The 11,424-nt window shown below is 44.2% G+C and overlaps 1 protein-coding gene across 1 annotated transcript in view; it reads right to left on the bottom strand.

The window, feature by feature from the left end:
- Nucleotides 1-1,225: 1,225 nt before the first annotated feature.
- Nucleotides 1,226-11,424, bottom strand: part of pcdh7b (protocadherin 7b) — a gene marked incomplete at its 5' end in the record, with an annotated part of 135,683 nt that continues 125,484 nt past the window's right edge. Inside the window, 2 exon segments of the mRNA XM_079491219.1 lie at nt 1,226-5,285; nt 8,067-8,085. Coding sequence (XP_079347345.1) covers nt 4,741-5,285; nt 8,067-8,085 — 564 coding nt within the window. The 3' untranslated portion in view covers nt 1,226-4,740.

The following is an 11,424-nucleotide window of genomic DNA, read 5'->3' as shown; positions in this document are numbered from 1 at the left end:
ACCCATTATAATCATCATTATTACTACCAATTAAGCAGGTTTTTTTTAGAATGTACTCTTTTGGCAACAGAATGCACTATTCTAGGAATGGATATTTCATCACGCTAAAACCACATCAACCCTATAATAGGCGTCCCTTTTCCGGGGCGGAAATAGCAGATCCAGAAGCTTAACCACATGTCACGACTCACGAGACTCACAACGCGTGTCAGCTTGTAGATTGGCTATTGTCGGCAAAGAGATTTTTTGGGGGGGAATAAAGAGCAGACCCAGTCAACTCATGGCTCTTTTCGACTACAAAGGGCAGCCCAGAACCTTCCATAAACAGAAACCTTCCAGAAGAAAGTTCTGTGATGGTTTGTTTAAGTTTCCATTACAGTATAACCAGGTACAAGTTCTGAGTTCTGGGTTCCCAGAACTCAGAGTTAAGCACCACCTCCTGAGCAGGGCCCAAAATAGGGTCAGAGAAGCTTATCTGAAACCGAGCAGTTGTGTATGGCAGTGGTTCTCAACCTTTTCAGTCCGTGAAACCCCCCCAACAACATAATCATATTTGAACTGGGTTATCCCCTCACTCTGATATAAGAACTTGGAATGTAGGAGTTGAGCTATTACAATTTGTTTTACTCGGTTCCACAGACAAATATTGTGAAAATAGCACATCTACAAGCACAGCTATTTTCTAAATGTTTGCCTCTTTGTATTATTTGACAATTTGGCCAATGTTTGACCAGTTTTTATGTTGATTACTTTTGATGCAGTCATGGCCTTTTTCTATTCTATTTTCTATTCACTTGACTGTCACCTGCCCCCCCCCCCCCCCTCATGTGGGGACTCTCATGGGGGTCCTGACGACCCACACAAGTTGAGAACCACTCGACAAACACCGTTTCCACTGTATGGAAACAACTCCAGAACACAGTGAAATATAGCCTAGGTTTCAACAGCGCGGTTCACTTGGGTCTTGTTGTGGAAAAGAGCCATTAGCCTGACCTGGGTCAACTACGGGCTTAAGTGGGTGACTGGACCCCTCACAGCAGCTGCTTGGGCATTAGACTCAGGCTCATTGACAGTTGACTGACTGGTCTTCCTCCGACAAGCCTTGTGACATCATGGGATTTCGCCTGTGATATGCAAATCAGCATGATGTGTTTCCGTTGGCTCTCAAACGCCACCCTGTCTTGTCTTGTCTTGTTTTTTTGTAAGCATGTCAGTTGTCAGCATAATTGGTTATGCACCATTCCGAACCAACATTTAATCATACCAATAGGTATAAAAAGGCACAATTGCATATTTTGCATTCACTCTAGTTCTTGTGGTTTTGTTTCTTTTCTTTTTTTTCCTTTTTTTTTTTGTAGATTTTTCTTTTTTACAGAAGCACTCTAAATATACAAAGTGGCACCAGATAATGAAAAAAAAAAGAAAAAAAAGGGGAAAACACGCAATACATTTCCACGGATTTGACTGTTGTATAAAAAAGTGATGTATGCCAATAATGCCATTAAAAAAAAAAAAAAAAAAAGAGATGGACAGAAAATGAAAAACCATGCGGATACAATTTTTTGCAAAAAATCACACTTTATAGAGTAAGTTGAACTTAAATGAAACCGTATACTTGTGATTTGGATTTGCTCGGTCAAAAATGAAAGAAATGTGATTATAAGTGATAATGACAAACAATAATAAGACAAACTATGATATAAAACAAGTTTTCAATGGTCGAAAAAACTTTCTCCCTCTACTTGTCTACTAAGTCGTACTACCTGGCTAATGTCTGTTTAGGTATAACAAAAGCAAGCAACAAGGTGAACCTTCATGTATACAGGGATAGGAGTTTTTTTTTGTACATTTTCTTTTACAGCATTTCTTTTTTTCGTCTTCCTTCTCAGTAAGTGAAGTAAGTTCCCATTAAACGTGCAATAAAAAGTACATATTTATGTATACAGTTGTTAAGTATAGGAGCACTTTCTTTCAAACAACGAGTAGTACTTACAGACTACAGATTGCCGGACTGCAGAGAGGAAAAAAAAAAAAAAAAAAAAAAACCAACAACGCAGCTCCGATCAAACCAAAGGTTTTTGCTAACATACAAAAACAAAAAGTTCCATTGCATCTGATATTGTTTGCTTCGTCTTGAGACGCTGTGCCTCTGCAGCTGTGGAAAAAAAAGAAACAGCTCGCCATAGACAGAGGCACAATGTCTCAATGTCAGTGTGTGCGTGTGCGTGTGCGTGTGTGGCGTGTGGCGTGTGTGTGTACGTGCGTGCGTGTGTGACCGTGAGTGTGTGACCGTGAGTGCCGGCTCTCACAGAGTTGGAATGGACATCTTTGTTCAACTTCATACACATCACATTCGCATGGTTCGACCTCAACAATGTGTGCGTACTTAAAGCGAGACACTACCTGAAAGCCATTTTGCCGCTGTACATGTGTATCGTCACTGTCGGACAGAAACCTCTTAATATATATTTGTAACTTTTTGTGGGTCAAACAAAACTTGTGTCTGTGACACTAAAGTATCAAAAGAAGCACAGCGCGAAGCGTCGCATTATTCTAGCATGTCGATCTGCTACTTTTTTTTTAATTTGAATCCTGAAAAGTACCAGTTTTGGACATAGGAGGTTTCCACCCAACAGAGACGACATACCTTTAACTGAACCTCCCAGACTGTGTTGTTGTTATTATTATTATTATTATTTGATTGATCTCCATTGAGCTGATTCTTACATTCTTGCTCGAGGATGCCTTTTTGCCGATTTGGCGATGTGAAATGCAATGTCTGCTGATGATGAAGGACACGCGGTCGATCGCTGCGCGCGCGAGAGCGTGGTCATTGGTCAGAATCATCGAAAAGCCTGTGTGTGTGTGTGTGTGTGTGTGTGTGTGTGTGTGTGTGTGTGTGTGTGTGTGTAAAAAATAAAGTAAGTTGATGTTGTTGGTCGAGGGACCAATGCGTTTATTGCTCAGTCTAACACACAACATAAAAAAGGTATTTAACACTATAAAAGCTGGCCTTGCAGCTCTCTTGAATATAGATTGTTCATAACAATGCACTATAGCCTATTGTCATTGTTATAGAACCATACTCATAGATGGATATATATGATATATATGGCCCATACACACACAATGACTGTATGCTGCATATGGCCCACATACACACATTACAGTTCCAACCATTATATTTTCTTTATAAAAAAAACCCAATTAGTGTCAGCATGTTATGTACACTGCCCTCACCCAAGGAATGTTCAGCCCATTAGCGCCGGAGTGCATGCGTGCGTGTGTGCCCGTGTGCGTGTGCATGTGTGCGTGCGTGTGTGCCCGTGTGCGTGTGCATGTGTGCATGTGTGCGTGTGCGTCTGCATGTATAGTGTGTACACACATTTGTAATGCTTTGTTTTCATGCTGATTGGTTATTGGCTTATCGGCTCTAAGAACTCTACGAGTTTTACGAGTGGTTTTGCTCTCCAACTCCTCCAATACGGACAAAGAATGAGAGAATGAGAAAAGACTGATAGCGACAAAAGGAATGACAGTGTGTGTGCGTGTGTGTGCGTGTGTGTGTGTGTGTGTGTGTGTGTGTGTGTGTGTGTGTGTGTGTGTGTGTGTGTGTGTGTGTGTGTGTGTGTGTGTGTGTGCGCATGTGCGTGTGTGTGTGTGTGTGTGTGTGCGTGTGTGTGTCCTCGTCCAATGCATTATGTACAGTGGCCGACATTTCATTTGTATCACGTTTAAAGAACATAAAGGATATAATCATACACAAACTGGTACGGTAGAGTCAGTCTTCGTCACGTCCATCCATGGTTTGACACCAGCTGTGTGGCGTAAACCTGTGGGACATACACAGTAGCAAACCCCCTCCGGCTTGAGTCCGAGAGCCTCCCCTGAGCGAGGCCAAAGAGATGCGTCCCCAGCTTCACACAATGTCTAAAGCTTCAAGTCTTTCCCAGCCACGTGTGTGGCGAAGCCTTTTACAATGTGTCCAATGTGGTCGGGGTTTTGGTCTCTGGTCAGGGGGGAACTTTAAGCACACACAATCCATCGGGGTCAGTACGGCCGAGACCACGACAGCGCCCCCGTTTGGTATATTGTTTGACCGGCGCGACACATTAGCGACGAGAGAGAGAGAGAAAGACGGACACGCTTCAAAGAAGGAGCCGGCCCGCGCCGTATAGGTACACGTTGGGATTCTAGAAAAAGCAAAAGTACAACAGGAACGGAGAAACGGTCCGTCTTTTGTACAGAGTCATATTTCAGGGACTTCACAGGGGGTTTAGTGTTAATGTGGGGGGCACATGGGGACATGGTACAATGCATGCATTTCTATGGAAAATGAGTTGGGTTATTGTACAGGTTTGACTGTCAGGGCAGCAGATCGTTTGTTGGAGGGCCCGCCTATCCAGCAGAGGAGCCATGTTCTTGTCCTCAAATACCCTCACCGACCTCCTCCGACCTCCCCCTCCCCCTATATGTTAGCCAGGAGAGGTGCCAGAGTTATAGCGCTATAGCAAAAACAAAAAGCACTATGTTTATATATGTCCACTTGGCTTTCTCGCTAAGGAGCTATCATCAAAGTGTTTGGAGGGGAGTTTAGAGTCTGGCTTATAGGTTGGGGGGTTGGGGGGTGGGTACGAGCGTCTAGAGAGGGCCCCGGTGGCGGGGGAGAAAGCGACTAATATGATGGTGCCATGTGTGTTGCGGCGCAGCAGGGGACTATACCCGGCCTCAACCCCCGGCTCACAGGTAGACCTCCCGCCTTGTCAGCGTGCCGCAGGAGGTGGGCTTGTACTCCCCGGTGGGCGCCAGGGGGATCTCCTCGGTGGGGTGGCCCAGCACCTCCTCCCCGCCGCCCCCGGGCGACGAGCCGTAGGCGGGCGAGCCCACGAAGGACTCGTAGGAGGAGGAGGAGGAGGCCATCTTCTTGTTGAGAATGTTGCGGTTGCGGTCGCCCTGCTGCATCATGTGGGCGACCGGGGCGGTGGGGTCTCCGTTGGCCATGCAGGCGGCCACGGGGAGGGTCTCCTGGCTGCCGGGCGGCTCAGCGCCGCCGCCGCCGCCGCTGCTGCTGCTGCTGCTGCTGCTGCTGCAGCCGCCGAAGGTGGAAAGCTTTGGTTGTTGTTGTGGTTGTGGCTGTTGGGGGTGGGTGGTGGTGGTCGATTTGGAGGAGGGGCGCCGCTCGGGCGACGTGCGCACCGGCATCCAGCAGGAGTCCGAGTGGCCGTACTCGTCGCATTCCCGCGTGCACTTGCCGGTCATGGCTACGTCAGGCAAGGGCCGGGAGTCTGGGGGACGGGGAGGGGGGAGGAACACAGGAAAGAGAAAGGAGAGAGAAAGAGACAAGTTCAGTGACAAGCGTTCGTTTTCGCCAAAAGTGGAACAACACATGAATGGAAAAAAAAAAAAACTAACACAGAAACTCTTAGCTCTTGGACTGAAATAATGTCTGGATGGAATATACTGTGTGTGGTGTGTGTGACATGACATTGGTTGCTATGAATTCCCTCATTGTATTTAGTTTGGGAACCACTGTACTACATTACGTGTTGATCATTTGGGTTACAGACTAAGAATGGAGCTTATTGGTCGCCGTGACACAATTAACAGGCACTAAAGTCCACTGAAGAGCACTGAAGTCCTGACGTCACTCGCTCGTCCCCTGGTTCATGGAAGTTTTTCTCCATGGAGAATAACATGGGGTCATCTTAAAATCGTCTCATATAAGAACTGTGGTCCAAATATAAAGAAACTGTCTCTGCGATATTGTCAGGGAGGTGTCTCTGTATCGTTTACGACCGCTAGTCAGTCATATTTGATACAGTCCGTTTCTAGCGAAAGTGTAACTAATTCAGCAGCAGTAACATTAGCGTTTTCTCTCAGTCATATGAGTGAAACGGCCGGGATGATTTGTTTATTTTTCTAACACAGTTCTTATATGAGGCGATCCAAGATCCCCCTATGCAAATAAAAAGTAGATGAACCTGTGGACTTAGCGCCCTCTACCGATATTGACGTCAGACTTTGGTGCTCTATTGTGATTGATGCAGAAGTTTAGAATTGTATCACTGGTGAATTGTTGGGGTTATACCGACATACAATTGCGTTCACTGCATTCATGCAAGAATCCATATATAACCACATGACAAAAACAAAAGACAATGAATAAGGCGACTCTGTCGGCTACATCAACAGCCTCAAAGTAATCAAAATCAACAACAAAAAACAACAACAACAGAGAAGAAGAAAAAAGAAAAGAAAAACGTGGCGTGAATCGGACAAATGTCATGCTTCAGTATGTGTTCGTACTGGGGGGCGAAGGGGATAGGGACAGGAGCCATGGAGAGAGAGGGAGGGAGACAGGAGGTACTCATGTGTTTTTACTTTAAAAGTCTAACAAATAAAGCATGTGCGGTTATAGGCCTGCTGTGTATGTGCGTGCGTGCGTGCGTGCGTGCGTGCGTGCGTGCGTGCGTGCGTGCGTGCGTGCGTGCGTGCGTGCGTGGGGTTACACTCTTTAATCATAGGTGAGCATGTCTGCGAGACAAGAGCACAGAAACTGTTTTTCTTTTTTCCCACTTCTTCTTCCCTCTATCTGGTGATTGACAGATGGCAATCACAGTCTGATCTAAGTCCCTTAATAGCTTCGCATGGCTCAAGCGGCCTGATATCCTCTTAAATCCACTAAATAGGGGTCTTGAGCAATTACCTAGCTGGGCACAGGCCTCAGATTAGCTACGTTTAGTGTATTATTCTGGAAAGCACATTATGGGCTTAAGGTGGCCACTCCAGTGCAACAGATCGAGTGGATAGCCCGGCTGTCAGCGACTACCATTGGAAACTACAAAGACTTTATCCATTATTATGTAAACAATGATCGTTTTCACGAGTGCCAGCAAACTAGGGATGTCCCGATACACTTTTTTCGTTCCCGATCCGATCCCGATACCACAATTTATGTGTTAGCTGATACCGAATACCGATACCAGTGTTGTGATCTCGTGTTGTATCTATAGCTATATTTCTCATGTTGTGTTTATAGCAGACTCCTCACTCAAATGTGATCTTGTGTTGTATCTAGCTATATATCTCGTGTTGTGTTTATAGCAGACTCCTCACTCAAATGTGATCTTGTGTTGTATCTAGCTATATATCTCGTGTTGTGTTTATAGCAGACTCCTCACTCAAATGTGATCTTGTGTTGTATCTAGCTATATATCTAATGTTGTGTTTATAGCAGACTCCTCACTCAAATGTGATCTCGTGGTGTATCTAGCTATATATCTCGTGTTGTGTTTATAGCAGACTCCTCACTCAAATGTGATCTTGTGTTGTATCTAGCTATATATCGTGTTGTGTTTATAGCAGACTCCTCACTCAAATGTGATCTTGTGTTGTATCTAGCTATATATCTCGTGTTGTGTTTATAGCAGACTCCTCACTCAAATGTGATCTTGTGTTGTATCTCGCTATATATCTCGTGTTGTGTTTATAGCAGACTCCTCACTCAAATGTGATCTTGTGGTTTATCTAGCTATATATCTCGTGTTGTGTTTATACTCCTCACTCAAATGTGATCTTGCCGTTTGGGCAACTCCACATGCCCCAACATTTTTATTTACCTGCCATAGTGTCAACCCCTTACCCCTGTGTCGGATCGGTGGTTAGACTGGCATATTCGCCGATGCCGATATGACCCGATATGACAAATAAGGGCCGATACCGATACTTTTCCGATACTGATACAGTATCGGGACATCTCTACAACAAACCCAAATTAGTTTGCCATAGCCTGCGAGTGAAGCGTATATAGCGAGATTGAGCCCCGCCCCACATTCCCTGCTGCAAACACCCTATGTTAGATGTTCCACGGTGGCAGAGAGGTAATGTTGGCGATGTCTTTTTTTTATTTATTTTTTCATGACCCCGATGAAAAGGTATGGGAAAACCAAAAACAAGCAAGAGCGAGGGTGGGTGCACAACCAAGCCAAGCATGCTGCCTTAATTTGCCCGTAAAGAGAATTAAAATGAAATAAAATAAAATAAAAGAGTTTAGGACCATATCTTACTTTTAATGCTCTTTTTCTCCTGTAAAAGAAGAATAGAACAGAAATCATTCTTTGCGCTTTGCATTGTGGGTATACCAGAGCACAGATCTTGGAACAGCATTGGAACCATATTAAGAAGACATGTCGACAATAACAGCAAAATGTGCAAAACTAATGCAGATCGGATGCATGGCTATAAGGACAATGCAGCTGACACACGGACACAAAGGAAAGAGGGAAAACAGAATAAGAGATCGACTACGCTCTGCCTAATTGGAATGTTCAGTCCCCCCCCCCCCCCAAACACCGATGTGCTTGTTGCCTTTTCAGCAAAAGCCTCGCTTGCTATACTTGACGAGAGTGCCATTCCTATTCTGCCTGCTGCCGTGAATCCGTTTTCTACTAAACTACCTATTGGAATCCATTTTAATGCCACTAATCACCACCAGCGCAAAGCATCCAACAGATCGTTAACGGTCAATGTGTCGACAACGTCTCACGCCGCAGGGAGCCGTCGCCATCCAATAGCTGAATAAACTCGGACAACATATTATTGGAGCCCCGGACAATATATGAGAGGTTTTGTTTGAGAAGTTGCTGAAGAGAAGAGAAGATGTAAAAAATAAATAAATAATAATAATAATAATACATACAAAAACACACCCACGCTCACACAGGGAGAAGCCATGGCAACCACGACAGTTAATTAGCATGCGAGCTGAGGTGAGTGCATGGAATGGGAAATGTATGGAACAAAATGAGATATCCTCGTCTCCTCCTCGCTCTCTGATAGAAACAGACGTCAGACAGACACGTCGATGTCTTCCCAGAGACACAGCCGCTGATTGCCTCACTCATTCTAGCCCACAATTGAGCCATCAGGCCTTATCTGTAACCCAGTGGTGGAAAAAGCTACGCTGACATTTTCTTTACTTAAGTAAAAGTTTTGCAATGTAGAAATAGCCTACTAAAAAGTTATAAGTTTGGTACTCAAAATGTAATTTAGTATAAAAGTATTGCTATCAAAATATACTTAAAGTACCAAAGTAGAAAGTACTTGTTATGCAGAATGTCCCAAATTCCCAATTGCATACGTTTTCAAACGTATAAAATGTATCCATATATGGAGCTGAGTTGTCAAACAATTATAGTGGAGTAAACGTATAATATTTGCCTGAGATGCAGTACTGAGAAACTGAAATACTCAGTAAAGTAAAAGTACCTCAGAACATAGTAGCCTAGTATAGTACCAGAGTACACAGACACAGCCGCTGATTGCCTCATCTCATCCCAGCCCACAATTGAGCCATCAGGCCTTTATCCGCTACCCGCGATGCTCTCTCGCACGCGGAGGCCCACCTCAGTTGACCCCAGTGACTTGCTCCGATTGCCTTTAACTAGTCAAGGGAGAGGACCTTTTGCTTCCTACGGCTGTCCCGGGGATACAGTTCAGCCCTCGCACAGCCTTCAAGACTATCAGCTACTCGCATTCTATGAATATGTATGAGGCGGATGCTTGACAGTCCGTAAGATTATGGGCCAAAGTCCAGATGAAATACTAAAAACAGATCAACAGCAACAGTGAAATCCTGGGGTGTTCATTTTTACACGTTCAGAGCTATATTAAGACTGCATTTTGCCGCGCTTGCTTGCTGCCGCATGTGTTGTGTCTACCGGATGGATGCTGGATATTTCCTAGCTGGATGCTACATTGACACTGCAGGCTTGCTTTAAAAAAGAGGTTTCCCACTGTGCTAATGAATTGGGTGGCTATATCAAAGAGAAAATGCTTTCTTCATGACCCGCTTTCCCTGTTATCTTCTCTTCAAAGGGAGCACTTCCCCCCCGAGGGCTGTCCATCGACACATCTACTTTAAAAGCACTTAAATTCAACTATCCCTTAATTCCAGACAGACAAACAAGCTATAGCGCCCGAGCTTACATTGTAACCTGAGGGGGTTGAGGGAAGGGGGAAAAAAGTAAAAATAAAATGTTATTTAAGCAAAGCCTAATGCTAAGCTAATTCTGAACTCAGTGAGAGGATTTTGTCTGACACAAATTCGTATAATGTGAGCAACACTACATTAGGGTCTTCCTGTTAAAAAAAAAAAAAAAAAGGAAAAACCTAATTGGATTCTTTCATTTAAGATATATCATACTTTATTTAAAAATAAGGGAGCAAATCCCCAGTGGGCTTCATTTTTTCATTTTTTTTTTGTGTGATAATCACACTGTGATGGGGGAACGTTATCTTTTTAGACCAAAGGTCGTCGCAAGGGCAGGGCCTTACCAGGGTGGAAGACACATTAATGAGTCCCAGCATACAGCCGAGGAATTGACAAGAACCGCAGATTAAAGCCCAATAACTTAACAATTTAACTGGAGGAATGACGAGCGCACTCAGTGGAGGAAAGGACCGCGGCCGTCGCTGCTTCCATAGTCATACATATATCCACGGGCCCTTTCAAGACCCAATTCAGAATTCGGGACGCATTGGAAGAAGTATATATATGTTCAAAGAAAAAGCCCTTAGAGCACACGAACACTAGCTGGAGCACTGCGGCCCGACTTTTGTTACATGTTCACAAATATCCTACCACAAGCGTGCACTATAATCCACCAGACAATACAACTGGGTCACTTTGCACTGTTAAGACTCACAGGCAGACGGGGGAACAAGAGGCCCACTACTGCCTCCTCGCATCCCTCCCCGGGGCTTTGGGGTACTGATGTTGGCATACGTTGGAGCCAGGCAACTGCTCAAAAGCCAGTGCATGGTGGAAGTTTTTACTTAAGTAAAAGTGCCACAAATTATGTCGAAGTCCCATATTCAGAATGTGAGTAAAAGTACAAAAGTATTGGTATCAAATATACTTAAGGCACCAACAGTAAAGGCACCACAATCTAAAATGTGCCATGCTTTGTTTTCTTTTAATAGCTGACCTACAAGCTCACAATGTGAGCTTATATTTGTATTTTGACACTTGCTTTGGCAATGTAAACGTACGTTTTGTTTTCATGCCAATAAAGCTCCTTTGAATTAATAATCTAATTGTGAGCTTGTTGATGGGCTATTTTCACTAATCCAATAATAATCTAAATCCGCAAAGTCACGAGTTACTAAACTGTCCAATAATTGTAGGAAAAGTACAATATTTGCCTCTGAGATATAGTGGAGTCAGTAGAGTAGCACTTTTTTTTAACACTCAAGTAAAGTAAAAGCACCTCAAAAAAATTGTACTTAAGTAACAGTACTTGATTGAATGTACTTAGTTATTTTCCACCGCTGTCAAAAACCACTCAGTGAGTGAGTGGGGCTTTCAGCCGAGCGGGTCTGGCCTGCATACAGTATAATGCTGCCATCTCCGACCCTCGACCC

The sequence above is a fragment of the Electrona antarctica genome (genome assembly GCF_951216825.1).
Source record: "Electrona antarctica genome assembly, chromosome: 21".
Lineage (NCBI taxonomy): Eukaryota > Metazoa > Chordata > Actinopteri > Myctophiformes > Myctophidae > Electrona > Electrona antarctica.
The sequence above is the reverse complement of the archived record's forward strand: the minus strand, read 5'-3'. Positions and strand labels throughout refer to the sequence as shown.